The sequence below is a fragment of the Felis catus genome, chromosome B4 (assembly GCF_018350175.1).
Source record: "Felis catus isolate Fca126 chromosome B4, F.catus_Fca126_mat1.0, whole genome shotgun sequence".
In the NCBI taxonomy this organism is placed as follows: Eukaryota; Metazoa; Chordata; class Mammalia; order Carnivora; family Felidae; genus Felis; species Felis catus.
Genome location: NC_058374.1, coordinates 66662700 through 66686905, shown reverse-complemented (window position 1 = coordinate 66686905; position 24206 = coordinate 66662700). Strand labels below are relative to the sequence as shown.

General features: G+C 38.0%; 1 protein-coding gene across 1 annotated transcript in view; it reads left to right on the top strand.

Moving 5' to 3' along the window:
• The window catches only part of LOC111561345, a 287419-nt gene that overhangs the window by 252657 nt on the left and 10556 nt on the right, over positions 1-24206 (top strand). The window contains exons 8-9 of the mRNA XM_045061647.1: positions 12033-12139; positions 12826-12865. Of these exons, the coding sequence (XP_044917582.1) occupies positions 12033-12139; positions 12826-12865 (147 nt within the window). The remainder of the gene's footprint in view (positions 1-12032; positions 12140-12825; positions 12866-24206) is intronic.

Here is a 24206-nt window from a genome sequence, read left to right as displayed (position 1 = left end):
AGTTAAGGACATTTTGTTTTATTACTGTTTCACTGAGAGATTTTGTCATGAATGAAACTGAATTTTATAAAACTCTTTTCAAAACATCTGTTGAGATAATTAAATGCTTTTTTAACATGTTAATATGTGAATGATGTTAATTACTTTTCTATGATAAATTAACTTTGCATTTCTAAGGTAAATCTAACGTGGTCTTGATAATAATAGATAACTATGTCTCCTAAATTCCAAATACAATTAAAATTTTTTGTCATGTCATTATAACACCCTTATTACTAGTGGAAAAGACATACAATGTCCTCGAGAAGCTTATAGGCAAGTGAGAGTGACCAATGTAAATAAACAAATAAGTACAATAAAGACATTTAAGTTATGCTAAGAATGCATAGTTTATTTTATTTCATCCTTAGATATCACAAGTAGGCTTCTGGCTGAGAAAACATGATTTATAGATATCATTATGATACTCATTCCCTGGTTGTTCACAAGCAAAACCTTCTTTCTAGTGAGTAGTTTATAAGTCTTTTTGAAATATGTTGTTTTAATATCTACAAGTTATTAAAATATCCTTTAAGCTAGGAAAAAATCTGCTCAGAGTAGCTGTTACATTGTATTCTAATTTTCTTAATTTTTCTTAATCTTAATTCTGTTTCTTAATTTTTTCAAGGACTAATAAACCTCCTCCTTTTAGGTTTTGTTTTACTGATTTATTATTTTATTAAATGTTCTCATTGGTTTCACAAGTATTTTTCATAACATCTTGGAACAGCACAAAAGCAGAGCAGAATAAGTCTTAGTGGAGGCATAAAAACTTGTCTAAGACAACTGAAGCTAAAATCTTGATTTCAGACAAATGCAAGAGAAAACAATTTGGGGACAATTTTATAATGTAAGAAGTAATTGTTAATAAACTCTGCAGTTTTGACAGAGGTAATGTATCTTACCTTGATCTTAATAGAGTTACTTTTAAGCCTGCTTAAATTTGAATGGGTAACATCCTCACCATTAGAAGCATAAATTAGGATTTGTGTTTGCCATTACACTAAGTGCAATGCAAGCTTGACAGGAAAACCTCTTCTCTCCTAGAGTTAATTCTACATATGGAAGCAACCTCCCAGTGACCACATGATTCATGCTGCTCCTCTAGATGAGGGTTTACTGTATTACACCATTTTTATCTTCTTTCTGTGGGTGTGTCTATTGGGAGACTCACCTAGCCTGCATTAGATTTATGGGTTAAAATGAGATTTATGGGTTCAGATACAGAATGCCATTTCCATTTACTGCATCCTTGTCTGTAACCCTGTTACAGTTTTTGTTCAATTCAGGTGTATTATAGTACTTTAACAATTTCTCATAAATATGGGAAAAATATATAGAGTCACTCTGTTTAATAAATTAAACTCACAGAAATACTAGTTTTAAGATATGAGGATCAAGATAGAACTGATTCTTTTGGTCATATACAAATACATTCTATTTTTATGCTTTGGAATAGAGCCATTTTTCTAGAACTTAATGATATTTGTTTGTTGACCTAATAGAGAATAACAGTTCTAAAGATGGATATAAAGGTTATTTAACAAGGCTCTCTCTTACTTACTACTGAAAAATTCTTAGGTCTTGATTTGACTAAAATGTAATGAATAAACACAGAGTGGTCTTAATAGGCAATATTATGAATATATATTTTTAAAATATGGCTAATAAACTAGTAAAAAAGAAGTTACTTTTAAATAACATAAAACAGAGAATCATATATCATTGGTATAAAGTAGAAATTAAGTAGCTCACAACTACTTGGGGTTTATTTATCCTATTTTAATCAGTCATTTCAAATTTCTATTGAAAAGTCAAGGAATCAGAAAAAAATCTAAACATATTTTAGAATATACTACTCACATTTAGGTTACCCAAGAAATTGCTAATTGTGTTTAAGTCATGAAGGAATTAAGGCAAGAAGAAGATGAAGGAGGGGGAGGAGGACGAGGAGGAAGAGAAGTAAATTTAGACTTATATTCCTTTTTAGTGTGGAAAATTATACTACTGACTTTTCATGTTTCAGGTACAAAATGAACACAACTTCCAAATTCTGAACTTAATGAAATTCAAACAATGAAAATCACTTCCCAGAAGGCATAAAAATAGTTTTAAGTGGAAGCATTAGCAAGATTCACCTAGACAAGGCAGAAAGGCAGTTTACTGAATTTATTATTAGAGCTTTTATCATTCAATTTAATCTGACAATTCAACTTTTTTAACTTATTATTTTACCCTCAAGGGACAAAATGATTAGTCTTGGAGTTCTAGGTAAATAATGGCTGACACTGAGATTGAAGCTAAGAAGGGTGAAGCCGATCTCAGGCTATAACTTCTAAGCACAGTTGGCCAGTACAGGGAGGAAATGAGCCATTTACCAAGCACTCGTCATACGCTAGCTGTTGTGAAAGGTGAAAGCTTTCAGAGGTATATATTTTTTTTAAATTTAAACATTATAACAGTGTTGTGAAGTTAAACATCATTAGCTCTATTTTATAATAGTTGGGTAACATGCTCGAGGTTATACATATTTTATATGGAAAAGTCAGATGGAGGTTAAACCATCTGTGTGATTGCAAGGCCTATTTCAGTTAATTTTTGATTTAAAAGTTTGATTTAAAAATAGCTAAAAATACAAGTTAAATTCAAACAAAAGTATAAAAGCAAAATCTTGTAATAATGTGGCTAAAAATAAAATATATATATATCATATGTATATATATATTATATGCATATATATACGTATACTATATATATAATATATACACACAAGGGTTTACTAAGGGAATGTAAACAATTATCAAAAGGAAATTACTGGCATTTTCAATATTAGTATAAAAACCACCATGGCTGCATGCGAGAATCACAGAGAATCTTTTTTAAATGCTGCTGCCCAGGTCCTGTTCCTAGACAGTCTGGTTTGTTTATTTATTTATTTATTTATTTATTTATTTATTTATTTATTTATTTATTTTTATACGATTCTTTGTTTTATTCTTTTTTTTTATATGAAATTTATTGACAAATTGGTTTCCATACAACACCTAGTGTTCATCCCAAAAGGTGCCCTCCTCAATACCCATCACCCACCCTCTCCTCCTTCCCACCCCCCATCAACCCTCAGTTTGTTCTCATTTTTTAACAGTCTCTTATGCTTTGGCTCTCTCCCACTCTAACCTCTTTTTTTTTTTTCCTTCCCCTCCCCCATGGGTTCCTGTTAAGTTTCTCAGGATCCACATAAGAGTGAAACCATATGGTATCTGTCTTTCTCTGTATGGCTTATTTCACTTAGCATCACACTCTCCAGTTCCATCCACGTTGCTACAAAAGGCCATATTTCATTTTTTCTCATTGCCACGTAGTATTCCATTCTGTATATAAACCACAATTTCTTTATCCATTCATCAGTTGATGGACATTTAGGCTCTTTCCATAATTTGGCTATTGTTGAGAGTGCTGCTATAAACATTGGGGTACAAGTGGCCCTATGCATCAGTACTCCTGTATCCCTTGGATAGATTCCTAGCAGTGCTATTGCTGGGTCATAGGGTAGGTCTATTTTTAATTTTCTGAGGAACCTCCACACTGCTTTCCAGAGCGGCTGCACCAATTTGCATTCCCACCAACAGTGCAAGAGGGTTCCCGTTTCTCCACATCCTCACCAGCATCTATAGTCTCCTGATTTGTTCATTTTGGCCACTCTGACTGGCGTGAGGTGATATCTGAGTGTGGTTTTGATTTGTATTTCCCTGATAAGGAGCGACGCTGAACATCTTTTCATGTGCCTGTTGGCCATCCGGATGTCTTCTTTAGAGAAGTGTCTATTCATGTTTTCTGCCCATTTCTTCACTGGGTTATTTGTTTTTTGGGTGTGGAGTTTGGTGAGCTCTTTATAGATTTTGGATACTAGCCCTTTGTCCGATATGTCATTTGCGAATATCTTTTCCCATTCCGTTGGTTGCCTTTTAGTTTTGTTGGTTGTTTCCTTTGCTGTGCAGAAGCTTTTTATCTTCATAAGGTCCCAGTAATTCACTTTTGCTTTTAATTCCCGTGCCTTTGGGGATGTGTTGAGTAAGAGATTGCTACGGCTGAGGTCAGAGACGTCTTTTCCTGCTTTCTCCTCTAAGGTTTTGATGGTTTCCTGTCTCACATTCAGGTCCTTTATCCATTTGGAGTTTATTTTTGTGAATGGTGTGAGAAAGTGGTCTAGTTTCAACCTTCTGCATGTTGCTGTCCAGTTCTCCCAGCACCATTTGTTAAAGAGACTGTCTTTTTTCCATTGGATGTTCTTTCCTGCTTTGTCAAAGATGAGTTGGCCATACGTTTGTGGGTCTAGTTCTGGGGTTTCTATTCTATTCCATTGGTCTATGTGTCTGTTTTTGTGCCAATACCATGCTGTCTTGATGATGACAGCTTTGTAGTAGAGGCTAAAGTCTGGGATTGTGATGCCTCCTGCTTTGGTCTTCTTCTTCAAAATTCCTTTGGCTATTCGGGGCCTTTTGTGGTTCCATATGAATTTTAGGAGTGCTTGTTCTAGTTTCGAGAAGAATGCTGGTGCAATTTTGATTGGGATTGCATTGAATGTGTAGATAGCTTTGGGTAGTATTGACATTTTGACAATATTTATTCTTCCAATCCATGAGCAGGGAATGTCTTTCCATTTCTTTAAATCTTCTTCAATTTCCTTCATAAGCTTTCTATAGTTTTCAGCATACAGATCTTTTACATCTTTGGTTAGATTTATTCCTAGGTATTTTATGCTTCTTGGTGCAATTGTGAATGGGATCAGTTCCTTTATTTGTCTCTCTGTTGCTTCATTGTTAGTGTATAAGAATGCAACTGATTTCTGTACATTGATTTTGTATCCTGCAACTTTGCTGAATTCCTGTATCAGTTCTAGCAGACTTTTGGTGGAGTCTATCGGCTTTTCCGTGTATAATATCATGTCATCTGCAAAAAGCGAAAGCTTGACTTCATCTTTGCCAATTTTGATGCCTTTGATTTCCTTTTGTTGTCTGATTGCTGATGCTAGAACTTCCAACACTATGTTAAACAGCAGCGGTGAGAGTGGGCATCCCTGTCGTGTTCCTGATCTCAGGGAAAAAGCTCTCAGTTTTTCCCCGTGGAGGATGATGTTAGCTGTGGGCTTTTCATAAATGGCTTTTATGATCTTTAAGTATGTTCCTTCTATCCCGACTTTCTCAAGGGTTTTCATTAAGAAGGGTGCTGGATTTTGTCAAAGGCCTTTTCTACATCGAATGACAGGATCCTATGGTTCTTCTCTTTTCTTTTATTAATGTGATGTATCACGTTGATTGATTTGTGAATGTTGAACCAGCCCTGCATCCCAGGAATGAATCCCACTTGGTCATGGTGAATAATTCTTTTTATATGACGTTGAATTCGACTTGCTAGTATCTTATTGAGAATTTTTGCATCCATATTCGTCAGGGATATTGGCCTGTAGTTCTCTTTTTTTACTGGGTCTCTGTCTGGTTTAGGAATCAAAGTAATACTGGCTTCATAGAATGAGTCTGGAAGTTTTCCTTCCCTTTCTATTTCTTGGAATAGCTTGAGAAGGATAGGTATTATCTCTGCTTTAAACGTCTGGTAGAACTCCCCTGGGAAGCCATCTGGTCCTGGACTCTTATTGGTTGGGAGATTTTTGATAACCGATTCCATTTCTTCGCTGGTGATGGGTCTGTTCAAGCTTTCTATTTCCTCCTGATTGAGTTTTGGAAGAGTGTGGGTGTTTAGGAATTAGTCCATTTCTTCCAGGTTGTCCAATTTGTTGGCATATAATTTTTCATAGTATTCCCTGATAATTGTTTGTATCTCTGAGGGATTGGTTGTAATCATTCCATTTTCATTCATGATTTTATCTATTTGGGTCATCTCCCTTTTCTTTTTGAGAAGCCTGGCTAGAGGTTTGCCAATTTTGTTTATTTTTTCAAAAAACCAACTCTTGGTTTTGTTGATCTGCTCTACAGTTTTTTTAGATTCTATATCGTTTATTTCTGGTCTGCTCTTTATTATTTCTCTTCTTCTGCTGGGTTTAGGCTGCCTTTGCTGTTCTGCTTCTAGTTCCTTTAGGTGTGCTGTTAGATTTCGTATTTGGGATTTTTCTTGTTTCTTGAGATAGGCCTGGATTGCAATGTATTTTCCTCTCAGGACTGCCTTCGCTGCGTCCCAAAGCGTTTGGATTGTTGTATTTTCATTTTCGTTTGTTTCCATCTATTTTTTAATTTCTTCTCTAATTGCCTGGTTGACCCACTCATTCATTAGTAGGGTGTTCTTTAACCTCCATGCTTTTGGAGGTTTTCCAGACTTTTTTCTGTGGTTGATTTCAAGCTTCATAGCATTGTGGTCTGAAAGTATGCATGGTATAATTTCAATTCTTGTAAACTTATGAAGGGCTATTTTGTGACCCAGTATATGATCTATCTTGGAGAATGTTCCATGTGCACTCGAGAAGAAAGTATATTCTGTTGCTTTGGGATGCAGAGTTCTAAATATATCTGTCAAGTCCATCGGATCCAATGTCTCCTTCAGGGCCCTTGTTTCTTTATTGACCGTGTGTCTAGATGATCTATCCATTTCTGTAAGTGGGGTGTTAAAGTCCCCTGCAATTACCACATTCTTATCAATAAGGTTGCTTATGTTTATGAGTAATTGTTTTATATATTTGGGGTTCCGGTATTCGGCACATAGACATTTATAATTGTTAGCTCTTCCTGATGGATAGACCCTGTAACTATTATATAATGTCCTTCTTCATCTCTTGTTACAGCCTTTAATTTAAAGTCTAGTTTGTCTGATATAAGTATGGCTACTCCAGCTTTCTTTTGGCTTCCAGTCGCATGATAAAGAGTTCTCCATCCCCTCACTCTCAATCTAAAGGTGTCCTCAGGTCTAAAATGAGTCTCTTGTAGACAGCAAATAGATGGGTCTTGTTTTTTTATCCATTCTGATACCCTATGTCTTTTGGTTGGCACATTTAATCCATTTACATTCAGTGTTATTATAGAAAGATACGGGTTTAGAGTCATTGTGATGTCTGTATGTTTTATGCTTGTAGTGATGTCTCTGGGACTTTGTCTCACAGGGTCCCCCTTAGGATCTCTTGTAGGGCTGGTTTAGTGGTGACAAATTCCTTCAGTTTTTGTTTGTTTGGGAAGACCTTTATCTCTCCTTCTATTCTAAATGACAGACTTGCTGGATAAAGGATTCTCGGCTGCATATTTTTTCTGTCTAGCACCCTGAAAATCTCGTGCCAATTCTTTCTGGCCTGCCAAGTTTCAAAAGAGAGACCAGTCACGAGTCTTATAGGTCTCCCTTTATATGTGAGGGCACGTTTACCCCTTGCTGCTTTCAGAATTTTCTCTTTATCCTTGTATTTTGCCAGTTTCACAATGATATGTCGTGCAGAAGATCGATTCAAGTTACGTCTGAAGGGAGTTCTCTGTGCCTCTTGGATTTCAATGCCTTTTTCCTTCCCCAGTTCAGGGAAGTTCTCAGCTATTATTTCTTCAAGTACCCCTTCAGCACCTTTCCCTCTCTCTTCCTCCTCTGGGATACCAATTATGCGTATATTATTTCTTTTTAGTGTATCACTTAGTTCTCTAATTTTCCCCTCATACTCCTGGATTTTTTTCTCTCTCTTTTTCTCAGCTTCCTCTTTTTCCATAACTTTATCTTCTAGTTCACCTATTCTCTCCTCTGCCTCTTCAAGCCGAGCTGTGGTGGTTTCCATTTTGTTATGCATTTCGTTTAAAGCGTTTTTCAGCTCCTCGTGACTCTTCCTTAGTCCCTTGATCTCTGTAGCAAGAGATTCTCTGCTGTCCTCTATCCTGTTTTCAAGCCCAGCGATTCATTTTATGACTATTATTCTAAATTCACTTTCTGTTATATTATTTAAATCCTTTTTGATCAGCTCATTAGCTGTTGTTATTTCCTGGAGATTCTTCTGAGGGGAATTCTTCCGCTTGGTCATTTTGGATAGTCCCTGGTGTGGTGAGGACCTGCAGGGCACTTCCCCTGTGCTGTGGTGTATAACTGGAGTTGGTGGGCGGGGCCGCAGTCAGACCTGATGTCTGCCCCCAGCCCACCGCTGGGGCCACAGTCAGACTGGTGTGCCTTCTCTTCCCCTCTCCTAGGGGCGGGATTCACTGTGGGGTGGTGTGGCCCATCTGGCCTACTTGCACACTGCCAGGCTTGTGATGCTAGGGATCTGGTGTATTAGCTGGGGTGGGTAGGCAAGGTGCACGGAGGTAGGAGGGGCAGGCTTAGATCGCTTCTCCTTAGGTGATCCACTTCAGGAGGGGCCCTGTGGCAGCGGGAGGGAGTCAGATCCGCTGCCAGAGGTTTGGCTCCGCAGAAGCACAGAGTTGGGTGTTTGCGCGGAGCGAGCAAGTTCCCTGGCAGGAACTGGTTCTCTTTGGGATTTCGGCTGGGGGATGGGCGGGGGAGATGGCGCTGGCGAGCGCCTTTGTTCCCCACCAAACTGAGCTCTGTCGTCTGGGGGCTCAGCAGCTCTCCCTCCCTTTGTCCACCAGCCTTCCCGCTCTGAGCAGAGCTGTTAACTTATGACCTCCCAGATGCTAAGTTGAGCTTGCTGTCGGAACACAGTCCGTCAGGCCCCTCCGCTTTTGCCAGCCAGACTCGGGGGCTCTGCTTGGCCGGCGAGCCGCCCCTCCGCCCCGGCTCCCTCCCGCCAGTCCGTGGAGCGCGCACCGCCTCGCCGCCCTTCCTACCCTCTTCCGTGGGCCTCTCATCTGCGCTTGGCTCCAGCGACTCCGTTCTGCTAATCCTCTGGTGGTTTTCTGGGTCATTTAGGCAGGTGTAGGTGGAATCTAAGTGATCAGCAGGACGTGCGGTGAGCCCAGTGTCCTCCTAAGCCGCCATCTTGCCCCCAAGCCCTAGACTGTCTGGTTTAATTGATCAAGAATGGTGCCTTGGCCTTGCTTTCCTTTTTTTCTTTTTCTTTCTCTTTCTTTTTTTTTTTTTTTTTAAGTTTCTAATATACAGCCATGATGAGAAACTGCACTACTTATACTAAGGTAACTCATGAGAAGAGTTTAGAGTAGAAAAGTTTGTTTTGGATATTTAGCATTTGTTTTTAAATCAGCTTTTCATGAAATGTGTACAGTAGTTTATAGGTGGTAATTTCCTTTTTTATTCTCCATTTCCTCCATGTTTTCTGTTCACACAGATACATACCTATGATTAAATATTTGAACTACATGAAATTGAGAACTGTTCATATACTTTAAGATAAGTGGGTTGTTTGGGTTTTTTTTTTTTTTTGAAAAAAAAAAGAGGGATCCATCTAGAATAGTACTGAAAAAAGTTTTTCTTATGTTTTTCCTAGTGCTGCTCAGAAGACAGCAACAACAAAAAAGCAAGCATTTGTTTTAAGTCATTCAACATTTGTTGAGAGTGGGAAATACACTGGCCATTGCTTGGGTGATAATTTTCCATGCGGAGAGAGATGCATATAAGTCATAGTCAATCACTGGAATGCTAGAATGTAATCTCTAGAATTCCATATGTAAGTTTTTAAAATAAATAATTCATTACATGAAGGTAGATTGATCAATATTACCTAGGGGTGCAAATGTACTTCTGTGAAGATAAAATGCACTCAAGTTTTTTTCAGGACCTTATAAATGATACACTCATTTAGCCATTGTAGAATTGCCCTTAACTTATACAGATTTTAAGAGAACCACATTTATTATTTTTTTCTGCTTGTTTTATGCCACTAAAGCACTAGTCATGGTTAAATTGGGAAGTGTACTTGCTCTATCATTCACCTCTACCTTTACCCCATCCACAGCTCCTCTACAAAGTTATTATTATGAGCTCTAGAGATAATGGGGAGAAAAGAATAAACAGACTATTTGCAAAGAGGAATAGAATGTTCACTCAGAAGTGTCTTCATTTTCTATGAATAGAGGAAGTGAAATTAAGCCTGCAAAGTATTTCCTCTAACTAGTGATAAAACAATGTAGCTATTGAAGAATTTGCTGCTGTGTTAATAAATTTATTGTAGCACATCCCTATATCCCAATGACTTTTTAAAAAAATCTTATTGAAGTCTAGTTGACATATACCAATGACTTTTTACATTTTACTGAATATATTACAAGAAATATAAAGCAATATTTGCTTCATTTGGGGAAGGTGCAAATCAAATTGTTGTAAACTCTCAAATTTAGTGAGAATTGCATTTGCTGTTCAAGTGATAGATTAGGTACATTCAAAGAAGAATTACGAAATGAATATTGGAAAAGAATTATAACTTCAAGTTTTGTCTAGACCCAAAACTGACAGAGGCAAAGCTTAAAAGTAGTCTCAGAGGAAAAGAGATCTTTATCCACCAAAAATTTCATAGTTTTGATAGAATGTGGATTACAGTGTTCATGGTTTGGGGAACTGACATGTTTATTACAATTAACATTTTTTATGACTCCATGCTTTACTTCTCTGCATTACTTTTTACCCTACAAACTGATGTTAACTGAAGCTTTGAGGTTAAAGATTATATTTCTGAGAAAACAAGAGGAGCTCTAGAGTAAAACAATTTGGAGACTGAGAGAGGCCTTCATTAGATGTCAGGAGGCAAAGTATCTATAACTTAGGATCAAGAGGAGAGCCTAGTCATATGCAGTAATCCTTTTGTCTAGCCTGAGTAGTTAAGCCACTAAATCTCTTGAATTAACTAAATGTATTGTGATTGCTTTGTGTGTTTAACTTCTCATACCGAGACAAGACATTTATAGTACTACATTAAAAAAAAAAATTTGGGAGGGGGGTACCTTGGATTACTCAAAAGACTCCTTTCTTATACCACAGTGGATCCCATGGTCTTCTTTTAATCAAAACTGGACAAGAAGAGCCACTTATTCTGTATGCTTTTCTCAAAGGGCACATTTATACTTTCAGATTCCACGGCATGAAAATGACATCTTTGTGTTCTTAAACATGCTTGTTGTTAAAGATAGTACAGTCTGAAATATTTTAGTATGTGTTTTGCAGCAAAATTAATAAGTGATGTATTTTAATGTCAAGAAACTCTGTCTCCAGGTTAGATTTGATTGATGTAGTTTTAGTAAAAAGATAATTTATGAACTTTGGGTAGGATGCAGCTTGGGCCATTTATCCCTTCTCCAGAAACCATAATGCAATTGGAAATAAGGTGAGTGAAAGTTAATTTAAAATAATTGCTATAGTCAATATTAACCTGTAATTAGAAACTGGGGTTAGAAAATGTATATAAGAAATCATAAAAATGTGAATCAAAAATAAAACTTCTCTTTAAAATAGATGTTGAAATATGTGATTGGGTTTTAAAAACAATTATATATTATTGACTTTATCAAGAACTGTGAGAGAATATGAAGAAACAAATGTCATAGAAATAGTTTTTCCAAAATTATTTTTGAAAATGCATTGTTTATAAATTCTAAAAGAGGGAGTGCATTGCATCAATTAAAATAAACTATAAACAAATTTTGTCTTTATCATACAAAATAGTAGCAGATAAACCTATGATATTTGGAATTATTCTTCCTTAGTAGTTCAGTAATCTACTTAGTTTCCAGTTTTGGTTTTGGTGGCTGGCAGATATTATAGTATTAATGATTCTTTAGTCTGAAGGCAAAATCATTGCTTAGTTAAATGGCGTGAAGCCATCCTCTGTCTCAGGAGAAGGTGTAGTAATGATCTTTCATCTAGAAATGATTTGAAACTTTGTTGTTAGATGGGCATGCAAACGATACATATTACAATATGTAAAGTTTATAGAACATATTGAGAAAAAAGCTTCTACAATAACTTACCATTTATGAAAAGCTCTCAAAAAGACATAAATAATATTTACAAATGGTCTGCTTCTCTCTAAACTGCCCTCTCCCTGAATAAAAGAAACCACTTAAAAAGTTCTCACTTCAGCGAATGTCTATTGCAATGTTTCTTTTCTTTTTTTATAGAAATAAGACCTTGGGGGCGTTTGGAGAAGATTTTCTTATAATTTCCTGTTCTGCGTTAAAGATAGTTGTTGCTGCCTTACTTATGTACCCTCTTCTACCATTCTTGTGTGAGTGGAAATAAAGTGTTCCCAGAATTGGTGCATGAAAAATACCGTTTAATAATTGTTCTAGTCTTAGGTTTTCTATCATAGAGATCCTAGAAGCCTGGCTTCTTCTACTAAGGGAGTTATTGAGAGGGATAAAGAAATAAGCAAATCGGTTTTCCCTCTACTAACTGTGGTTAGAAATAATTTACAAATTTCAAGAATTTAGTTAGGAAAGCACTTTCAATTAATTACCAAAAAGCAAAGTCTATGTCTTCTGTGTAAATACTGTGGAATATAGAAAAAGTATGAAACACAATCCCTGCTCTCAGAGAACTAAGAAGGTCACAACTAACAGGTTTGAAAGAAATTGAGTATAATGTAGAACACTATGTACTTATGTCTTGATTGTGTGGCATAAGCCATAAAGTGTGGGAAAAATTAAAAGAGAGGCAAGGTCAATGTGAAATAAATAGGGATTTTGTGAAGGAGGTAGGATTGATGTGAGATCTTTAAGACTATTTAAGATGCAGAAAGGAACAACAAAAAACATAGCGTGATTACTTGGCACTACTTGGCCTTCCATTTCGCACCCAGTTAGCTCTTGCTCCAGGAAGAGAACTGATCCCTATTGCCTCACGTGATGATTAGATGTTTATTCCTAAAGCACTGCTTCTACCCTAAACCTCTTCCTGTTTGTATCTTTTTAGGTCTTCTTGGTGTTGATCACCATAAACCTGAAGTAATTGGGTAAGGCTTTAGTCTAACTAAAGATTTACATCAGCTCCTCAGACTCATGAAATTGATATGGGCCCTTTGGGGGCCCCCTTTCATGATAGCCCAGTTCTTGAAGAAGGAAGTGCTAGAATTTTACATGAGCAGTTTGCATTGGTTGGTGCATTTAATACAACCAGTGCAGGTCTGCCATTAAATTCTCCTATTTTTCTTACATTATTTTCATTTTTATATTTTGAAAACAATACATTTATGTGTTTCTTTTACTTTATATAGGGTATAACTCATGTTAAGTAAATCTGAACAAAACCAAAATATATATTCCTACTATTTAGAGATTCTGAAATGGATCTCAAGATATTTTGCAGAAGTTATGATATTGACTCCCCCCCCCCAACATATGCTTCATTAAAAGGAATAAAGTCCCTGTTTCAATTTGCCAATGTCATAGCAAAGAAGCTTATTCTAAGAACATTAGTTACTTCATTAGCCTTTTCAAAGAAAAATTCCTGATTCAAATCGGTTTTTTCCTTCACCCCCGGATAGCTGTCTTACTCATACTTTAGTCACAAGGGGAGGGGGCAAGGTGAACGTAACATGGGAGAGTGGGGAGTGAAAGCCACGGGCTCAGGAGAGCGGGCAGCACAGATGCTGTGAGTATGACTTGCCGGTAAATCCGTGCAAACTTCAGGACCAAATATTAGGACGCAGGGAGGTAGGAAATATTCTAAGGCTGCCTGTTTATTATGTTGACTTTCTCTAGCTTTGATAAACATATCACAGCTACACAACAACTGAAGTTGGGCCCTCATGATTTTTCAAAATAACTATATTCTGTATTTCTGAATGGTTCTTGACTTCACCACAGGCCAACTTCATATATATATATATATATATATATATATATATATATATATATACACACACATACACACATACACAAGTACAAGTGCCTTATACTTAGTAAGAATTAAAAAATGTTTTTAAATAAATGAATAACTGTTAAATATGTTACATTTTTTATAACTACGGCAATTGCCATTGGGCTAAAATGCCATAAAGTAATTTCATGGGTTAGTGATAAAATATATCTACATTGTAGTGATGCTTATTCATATTTTGATATATACCAAACCCAATTAGGCTTTTTAGAAAACATTATGAACACTATACATTAAAGTTCCATAATCTAGGCATGAAATATATTTTCTGACAGATCATGCATGTTTCATGGGGACTCTCTGCCATTTCTGCGTAACCACATAGGAGTTGACTAACACTTGGTTTTAATGCTAAATAATATAGAATTCAATGTCCAGAGAGCTGAATGAATTTTCCTGGAATAGTTTAATTCAACCAAATCTTAAAAGCAGCAAGGGATACACAAAAAAATTAACTACAAGGGAAAACTTATAAGGCTACCAGCTGATTTTTCAGCAGGTCAGAAGGGAATGGCATGATATATTCAAAGTGCTGAAAGGAAGAAAAAAAAAAGGCACAAAGAAACCAAAAAACAAAGAACAAAAAAACAAGAACACTATATCACCCAAGGTGATCATTCAAATTTGAAGGAAAGATGGAGAGAGGGAAGATGGGGGTGTAGGAAGACTCTGGGCTCACCGCACGTCCTGCTGATCACTTAGATTCCACCTACACCTGCCTAAATGACCCAGAAAACCACCAGAGGATTAGCAGAACTGAGTCGCTGGAGCCCGCGCAGACGAGAGGCCCATGGAAGAGGGTAGGAAGGGCGGTGAGGCGGTGCGCGCTCCAGGGACTGGCGGGAGGGAGCCGGGGCGGAGGGGCGGCTCGCCGGCCAAGCAGAGCCCCCGAGTCTGGCTTGCAAAAGCGGAGGGGCCTGACGGACTGTGTTCCGACAGCAAGCACAACTTAGCGTCTGGGAGGTCATAAGTTAACAGCTCTGCTCAGAGCAGGAAGGCTGGTGGACAAAGGGAGGAAGAGCTGCTGAGCCCCCAGACGACAGAGCTCAGTTTGGTGGGGAACAAAGGCGCTCACCAGCGCCATCTCCCCCGCCCATCCCCCAGCCGAAATCCTAAAGGGAACCAGTTCCTGCCAGGGAACTTGCTCGCTCCGCGCAAACACCCAACTCTGTGCTTCTGCGGAGCCAAACCTCTGGCAGCGGATCTGACTCCCTCCCGCTGCCACAGGGCCCCTCCTGAAGTGGATCACCTAAGGAGAAGCGATCTAAGCCTGCCCCTCCTGCCCCTGTGCACCTTGCCTACCCACCCCAGCTAATACACCAGATCCCCAGCACCACAAGCCTGGCAGTGTGCAAGTAGCCCAGACGGGCCACACCACCCCACAGTGAATCCCGCCCCTAGGAGAGGGGAAGAGAAGGCACACCAGTCTGACTGTGGCCCCAGCGGTGGGCTGGGGGCAGACATCAGGTCTGACTGCGGCCCCGCCCACCAACTCCAGTTATACACCACAGCACAGGGGAAGTGCCCTGCAGGTCCTCACCACACCAGGGACTATCCAAAATGACCAAGCGGAAGAATTCCCCTCAGAAGAATCTCCAGGAAATAACAACAGCTAATGAGCTGATCAAAAAGGATTTAAATAATATAACAGAAAGTGAATTTAGAATAATAGTCATAAAATGAATCGCTGGGCTTGAAAACAGTATAGAGGACAGCAGAGAATCTCTTGCTACAGAGATCAAGGGACTAAGGAAGAGTCACGAGGAGCTGAAAAACGCTTTAAACGAAATGCATAACAAAATGGAAACCACCACAGCTCGGCTTGAAGAGGCAGAGGAGAGAATAGGTGAACTAGAAGATAAAGTTATGGAAAAAGAGGAAGCTGAGAAAAAGAGAGAGAAAAAAATCCAGGAGTATGAGGGGAAAATTAGAGAACTAAGTGATACACTAAAAAGAAATAATATACGCATAATTGGTATCCCAGAGGAGGAAGAGAGAGGGAAAGGTGCTGAAGGGGTACTTGAAGAAATAATAGCTGAGAACTTCCCTGAACTGGGGAAGGAAAAAGGCATTGAAATCCAAGAGGCACAGAGAACTCCCTTCAGACGTAACTTGAATCGATCTTCTGCACGACATATCATAGTGAAACTGGCAAAATACAAGGATAAAGAGAAAATTCTGAAAGCAGCAAGGGGTAAACGTGCCCTCACATATAAAGGGAGACCTATAAGACTCGTGACTGGTCTCTCTTTTGAAACTTGGCAGGCCAGAAAGAATTGGCACGAGATTTTCAGGGTGCTAGACAGAAAAAATATGCAGCCGAGAATCCTTTATCCAGCAAGTCTGTCATTTAGAATAGAAGGAGAGATAAAGGTCTTCCCAAACAAACAAAAACTGAAGGAATTTGTCACCACTAAACCAGCCCTACAAGAGATCCTAAGGGGGACCCTGTGAGACAAAGTCCCAGAGACATCACTACAAGCATAAAACATACAGACATCACAATGACTCTAAACCCGTATCTTTCTATAATAACACTGAACGTAAATGGATTAAATGCGCCAACCAAAAGACATAGGGTATCAGAATGGATAAAAAAACAAGACCCATCTATTTGCTGTCTACAAGAGACTCATTTTAGACCTGAGGACACCTTTAGATTGAGAGTGAGGGGATGGAGAACTATTTATCATGCGACTGGAAGCCAAAAGAAAGCTGGAGTAGCCATACTTATATCAGACAAACTAGACTTTAAATTAAAGGCTGTAACAAGAGATGAAGAAGGACATTATATAATAGTTACAGGGTCTATCCATCAGGAAGAGCTAACAATTATAAATGTCTATGCGCCGAATACCGGAGCCCCCAAATATATAAAACAATTACTCATAAACATAAGCAACCTTATTGATAAGAATGTGGTAATTGCAGGGGACTTTAACACCCCACTTACAGAAATGGATAGATCATCTAGACACACGGTCAATAAAGAAACAAGGGCCCTGAAGGAGACATTGGATCAGATGGACTTGACAGATATATTTAGAACTCTGCATCCCAAAGCAACAGAATATACTTTCTTCTCGAGTGCACATGGAACATTCTCCAAGATAGATCATATACTGGGTCACAAAATAGCCCTTCATAAGTTTACAAGAATTGAAATTATACCATGCATACTTTCAGACCACAATGCTATGAAGCTTGAAATCAACCACAGAAAAAAGTCTGGAAAACCTCCAAAAGCATGGAGGTTAAAGAACACCCTACTAACGAATGAGTGGGTCAACCAGGCAATTAGAGAAGGAATTAAAAAATATATGGAAACAAACGAAAATGAAAATACAACAATCCAAACACTTTGGGACGCAGCGAAGGCAGTCCTGAGAGGAAAATACATTGCAATCCAGGCCTATCTCAAGAAACAAGAAAAATCCCAAATACAAAATCTAACAGCACACCTAAAGGAACTAGAAGCAGAACAGCAAAGGCAGCCTAAACCCAGCAGAAGAAGAGAAATAATAAAGATCAGAGCAGAAATAAACAATATAGAATCTAAAAAACTGTAGAGCAGATCAACGAAACCAAGAGTTGGTTTTTTGAAAAAATAAACAAAATTGGCAAACCTCTATCCAGGCTTCTCAAAAAGAAAAGGGAGATGACCCAAATAGATAAAATCATGAATGAAAATGGAATGATTACAACCAATCCCTCAGAGATACAAACAATTATCAGGGAATACTATGAAAAATTATATGCCAACAAATTGGACAACCTGGAAGAAATGGACAAATTCCTGAACACCCACACTCTTCCAAAACTCAATCAGGAGGAAATAGAAAGCTTGAACAGACCCATCACCAGCGAAGAAATGGAATCGGTTATCAAAAATCTCCCAACCAATAAGAGTCCAGGACCAGATGGCTTCCCAGGGGAGTTCTACCAGACGTTTCAAGCAGAGATTATACCTATCCTTCTCAAGCTATTCCAAGAAATAGAAAGGGAAGGAAAACTTCCAGACTCATTCTATGAAGCCAGTATTACTTTGATTCCTAAACCAGACAGAGACCCAGTAAAAAAAGAGAACTACAGGCCAATATCCCTGATGAATATGGATGCAAAAATTCTCAATAAGATACTAGCAAGTCGAATTCAACGTCATATAAAAAGAATTATTCACCATGACCAAGTGGGATTCATTCCTGGGATGCAGGGCTGGTTCAACATTCACAAATCAATCAACGTGATACATCACATTAATAAATGAAAAGAGAAAAACCATAGGATCCTGTCATTCGATGTAGAAAAGGCCTTTGACAAAATCTAGCACCCTTTCTTAATGAAAACCCTTGAGAAAGTCGGGATAGAAGGAACATACTTAAAGATCATAAAAGCCATTTATGAAAAGCCCACAGCTAACATCATCCTCCACGGGGAAAAACTGAGAGCTTTTTCCCTGAGATCAGGAACACGACAGGGATGCCCACTCTCACCGCTGTTGTTTAACATAGTGCTGGAAGTTCTAGCATCAGCAATCAGACAACAAAAGGAAATCAAAGGCATCAAAATTGGCAAAGATGAAGTCAAGCTTTTGCTTTTTGCAGATGACATGATATTATACACGGAAAATCCGATAGACTCCACCAAAAGTCTGCTAGAACTGATACAGGAATTCAGCAAAGTTGCAGGATACAAAATCAATGTACAGAAATCAGTTGCATTCTTATACACTAACAATGAAGCAACAGAAAGACAAATAAAGGAACTGATCCCATTCACAATTGCACCAAGAAGCATAAAATACCTAGGAATAAATCTAACCAAAGATATAAAAGATCTGTATGCTGAAAACTATAGAAAGCTTATGAAGGAAATTGAAGAAGATTTAAAGAAATGGAAAGACATTCCCTGCTCATGGATTGGAAGAATAAATATTGTCAAAATGTCAATACTACCCAAAGCTATCTACACATTCAATGCAATCCCAATCAAAATTGCACCAGCATTCTTCTCGAAACTAGAACAAGCACTCCTAAAATTCATATGGAACCACAAAAGGCCCCGAATAGCCAAAGGAATTTTGAAGAAGAAGACCAAAGCAGGAGGCATCACAATCCCAGACTTTAGCCTCTACTACAAAGCTGTCATCATCAAGACAGCATGGTATTGGCACAAAAACAGACACATAGACCAATGGAATAGAATAGAAACCCCAGAACTAGACCCACAAACGTATGGCCAACTCATCTTTGACAAAGCAGGAAAGAACATCCAATGGAAAAAAGACAGTCTCTTTAACAAATGGTGCTGGGAGAACTGGACAGCAACATGCAGAAGGTTGAAACTAGACCACTGTCTCACACCATTCACAAAAATAAACTCAAAATGGATAAAGGACCTGAACGTGAGACAGGAAACCATCAAAACCTTAGAGGAGAAAGCAGGAAAAGACCTCTCTGACCTCAGCCGTAGCAATCTCTTACTCGACACATCCCCAAAGGCAAGGGAATTAAAAGCAAAAGTGAATTACTGGGACCTTATGAAGATAAAAAGCTTATGCACAGCAAAGGAAACAACCAACAAAACTAAAAGGCAACCAACGGAATGGGAAAAGATATTCGCAAATGACATATCGGACAAAGGGCTAGTATCCAAAATCTATAAAGAGCTCACCAAACTCCACACCCGAAAACAAATAACCCAGTGAAGAAATGGGCAGAAAACATGAATAGACACTTCTCTAAAGAAGACATCCGGATGGCCAACAGGCACATGAAAAGATGTTCAGCGTCGCTCCTTATCAGGGAAATACAAATCAAAACCACACTCAGGTATCACCTCACGCCAGTCAGAGTGGCCAAAATGAACAAACCAGGAGACTATAGATGCTGGTGAGGATGTGGAGAAACGGGAACCCTCTTGTGCTGTTGGTGGGAATGCAAATTGGTGCAGCCGCTCTGGAAAGCAGTGTGGAGGTTCCTCAGAAAATTAAAAGTAGACCTACGCTATGACCCAGCAATAGCACTGCTAGGAATCTATCCAAGGGATACAGGAGTACTGATGCATAGGGCCACTTGTACCCCAATGTTTATAGCAGCACTCTCAACAATAGCCAAATTATGGGAAGAGCCTAAATGTCCATCAACTGATGAATGGATAAAGAAATTGCGGTTTATATACACAATGGAGTACTACGTGGCAATGAGAAAGAATGAAATATGGCCTTTTGTAGCAACGTGGACAGAACTGGAGAATGTGATGCTAAGTGAAATAAGTCATACAGAGAAAGACAGATACCATATGTTTTCACTCTTACGTGGATCCTGAGAAACTTAACAGGAACCCATGGGGGAGGGGAAGGAAAAAAAACCAGAGAGGTTAGAGTGGGAGAGAGCCAAAGCATAAGAGACTCTTAAAAACTGAGAACAAACTGAGGGTTGAGGGGGGGTGGGAGGGAGGGGAGGGTGGGTGATGGGTATTGAGGAGGGCACCTTTTGGGATGAGCACTGGGTGTTGTATGGAAACCAATTTGGCAATAAATTTCATATATTAAAAAAAAATTTGAAGGAAAGATAATGAGTTTCCCAGACATACAAAAGACCACACCAGCCCTCTAAGACTTGTTAAAGGGACTTCTTCAAGTACAAAAGGAATGGCCATAATTAGACATGAGAGAATTATGAATAAAAAGATGTGAAATATGTCAACATATACATAAAACATGGAAAGGGAGTAAAAAAGGAGAAGGAGAAAAAATGTTTTTTTTATTTTTCTGTGTTCTTTTAGAATTTAAATGACCATCAAATTAATGTAGACTGCTATATAATGTTATATAGAATGTTATATATCAACCTCATGGTAACCACAACCCTATGAGAGACAAAAAATAAAGAGAAAGGAAGCCGAACATAACACTATAAACTCATTGGTCACAAAGAAAGAATGTAAGAGAAGAAAGGAACAAAGAACTACAAGAGCAACCAGAAAACAAATTTTAAAACGGCAAGAAGTACATACCTATCAATAATTACTTTAAATATAGTAGACTAAATTCTCCAATCATAAGACATAGGGTCGCAGAATGGATAAAAAAAACAGGATTCATCTATATGCTGCCTATGAGAGACTAATCTGAAACCTAAGAAAAACATTAACCACGCACAGAGGCCTGGGTGGCTCAGTCAGTTAAGCATCTGACTCTTGATTTTGGCTCAGGTCATGATTTCATGGTTTGTGAGTTTGAGCCCCACATCAGGCTCTGCGCTGACAGTGTGGAGCCTGCTTGGGATTTTCTCTCTCCCTCTCTCTCTGCCCCTCCGTGCACATACTCTTCTTTCTCTCAAAATAAATAAATAAACATTTTTAAAAAAAAGACAAAGAAAAACATCCACTGTGCAAATGGAAGCAAAAAAAAAAAAAAGAGCTGAGGTAGGAAAACTTGTATCAGACAAAATAGACTTTAAAACAAAGACTATAACAAGAGACAAAGAAGGGCACTACATAATGATAAAGTGATCAATTCAACAAGAGGATATAGCAATTATAAATATCTTGTACCCAACACTGGAACACCTAAATACATAAAGCAAATATCAATGTGTATAAAGAGAAATTGATGGTGATACAGTAACAATAGGGGACTTTTACTCTTACTTCCACTTACATCAATGGATAGATCATCCCAACAGAAAATCAATAAAGAAACAATGTCTTTGAATGACACATGGGATCTGATGGACATAACAGTTATACACAAAACATTTCATCCCCAAACAACAAAAAACACTATTTGACTATTCTTTTGAAATGCACATGGAATAAAATATTTCAAAAAGTAATTTTTTTTTCCAAAAGGAGCAAGATCTGTGTGTATGCCCTTTCCTGAAGCATCCTGGTTCAACTTTTATACAGTATGTGTTTTAAACATTTTGTAGAAAAAAAATAAATCCACGAACTCAGAGATTTATATGGTATTTTTTTTTCACTGCTTTTATATGACTTCTAGAGCTTTGCACTGTATAATTCTAGCTTGGTTCTTTGTAAGACTCTGTTTAGAATTGTTTGCTCTTCTCAAAATAGAAGAATTGAACCATGTATGGATTGACAGAAATTTAAGATTAGAGATGGGATGAATGTTTATTTTTAGAAGCATGGTAGACATTGATTTTATGCACACATTTAAATTCTTAAAAAGCAAATGACTCTCCACAGTGACTTTTGTTTATAGAAGAATGTAATAGAGATTATAGTCCATGAATCAGGTGCTTTTTCTTGCAAGAAACAGAAACTCATTCAAGTTAGCTCAAGTATGGGATTTATCATGGGAATACACATGAAATGAGAAAGGAGATCTCATGGAAATCTAAGAGCATCAAGTGTAATAACTTTGGATTTCTTGGGGAAATTCAGAATTCAATTGCAAAAGTTTGTGAAATTTCAGCCCAGTGTTGTACTGTTAGCAGGACTCTGCATTCCATGGGATTGTTTGTTTTACTAGTAATTGGCTTCCAAAGGGCCTCAGCTTGTAATAGACTCTTTGGCCACAGCAAGAGAATTATGTTTTTATATCTCCCTTCTGCTTGTGTGATAAGTGGTAGGCTCTTTTCTTGTATTATAGTTCAGTGTCCCAAGAAATAATAATATCATTGATTCAACTCACCTTTTCCACCCAGCTACACCTGTCTCCCAGGCAGTGTCAGTGGTGTGGGAGAGTGGTGGAATATGAGGGGAAGCAATATGACACCTCTGCTATAAAGCGGTTATTTTAAGTGAGTCCACTTCTCCACATTCTTCAAGTTTGCTATGATGAGCATTGCCTAATCTTGCCCAGTATTCAAGAAATCTTTATGGAAGTAAGTTCTGACTATACACATAGGACTAATCCTAAATTGGAAAAAAGGAAATGTGATCTATTTAAAAAAAAATTTAAATGTTTTATTATTATTTATTTTTGAGAGACAGAGACAGAGTGCAAGTGGGAGAGGGAAGACAGAGAGAGGAGACAGAATTCGAGGCAGGCTCCAAGCCCTGAACTGTCAGCAGAGAGCCCGACACGGGGCTTGAACTCACGGACCATGAGATCATGACTTGAGCTGAAGTGGGACGCTCAACCCACTGAGCCATCCAGGCACCCAGAAATGTGATCTGTTTTTAAATTATCAATTATTTGTGTCTGAGGGAAGAGGTATTAAAAATTCTCTGTTCTTGTGGTCAGATTATTGCAGTGTCTTAATTAAACCAATGGTTTGCAAAAACTGTATTCTCTAGAGGTGCTTCATAAATTTCCATAAATATTTGCATTAAATTTCATTTTCTAATAATATTGAACTTTTAAAGAGAATAAGAAACACACATACACAAAATTTTGTTATTATATCAAATTTAAAATTTTGTAGCCCAGCATCATGTTAACTTATATCATCGTTTGGCTTTTTAGTGAGTAAATGTGGTTATAGAGTCAAACTTCTGAAGTAAGTACATGCTAATGAATGCTGCTTTTATACTTTCTACATACTTGAATTTATGTAGGTTTTTTCCTAACACTGAAGTAGACATTTAAGTCATCCTTCCTATTAGTGAGTTCCATGAATGTTTTGTTGAATTTAAACAGAAGTTTGGATTTCAACTTCCTGTGTCTGCTGAAATGCATTGTTACCAATTATTGTAGTTTGAGTGTTTAGTTCTAGCTTGTTCTAGGCTAGTGGGGTCAAGTACCACCTCCTTTGCAGAAGTTTGTTGAAGCTTCTGCTCCTCTAGATGTAATTCCTCTTTTTGTTCCTGGATATGTTTTGCCAACACAGTTTCCAGCCAAAATGATAGTGCTGAGGTAGCAGGCACATCCTGTCAGGAACTGACCTGGGAACTCCACCTTCCTGTTCTGGTTGAAAGTTGCTGCTTGGGGAGTGTCTGAGGAGGGCTATTTGTGAGTGAGAGGCCAGTGACAGAAGAGTGGTCAGTCAGTGGTACAATTATTGGTCTATGTGTGTGTTTATACATGTGAATATGTGAGTCAGTGTGTGTGTGGGGGGGTGGAAACAGTAGGGGGAGGGAGAAAGAAGGAAAGAGAGAAAGAGAGAGAGAGAGGAACCAGGGACAAAAAAAGGAAGGAAGAAAAGGGAGTGAGACAGATGAGTAGATGATATGCTTCAACATTTGATCCAGTTCCAAGCTATCCTGCGCTACATATCTTCCTATTATTATTTTTAAGACAGTAAGTGACTTTTGATTCATGAATTCTCTCCTAGGTTTTATATGAAGGCTAACTCAGGGTCTTTAAGCTTTTATCCATTTAGGTTATATTTAATTAGTCACTTTTTCTCCAGTGATACCATGTAAGCAAAGATTTTGTCTAGCAAACAAGCAGATTTTTAAACAGTAATAATTACTTCATATTTCTATTTTACATCAAAGATTCA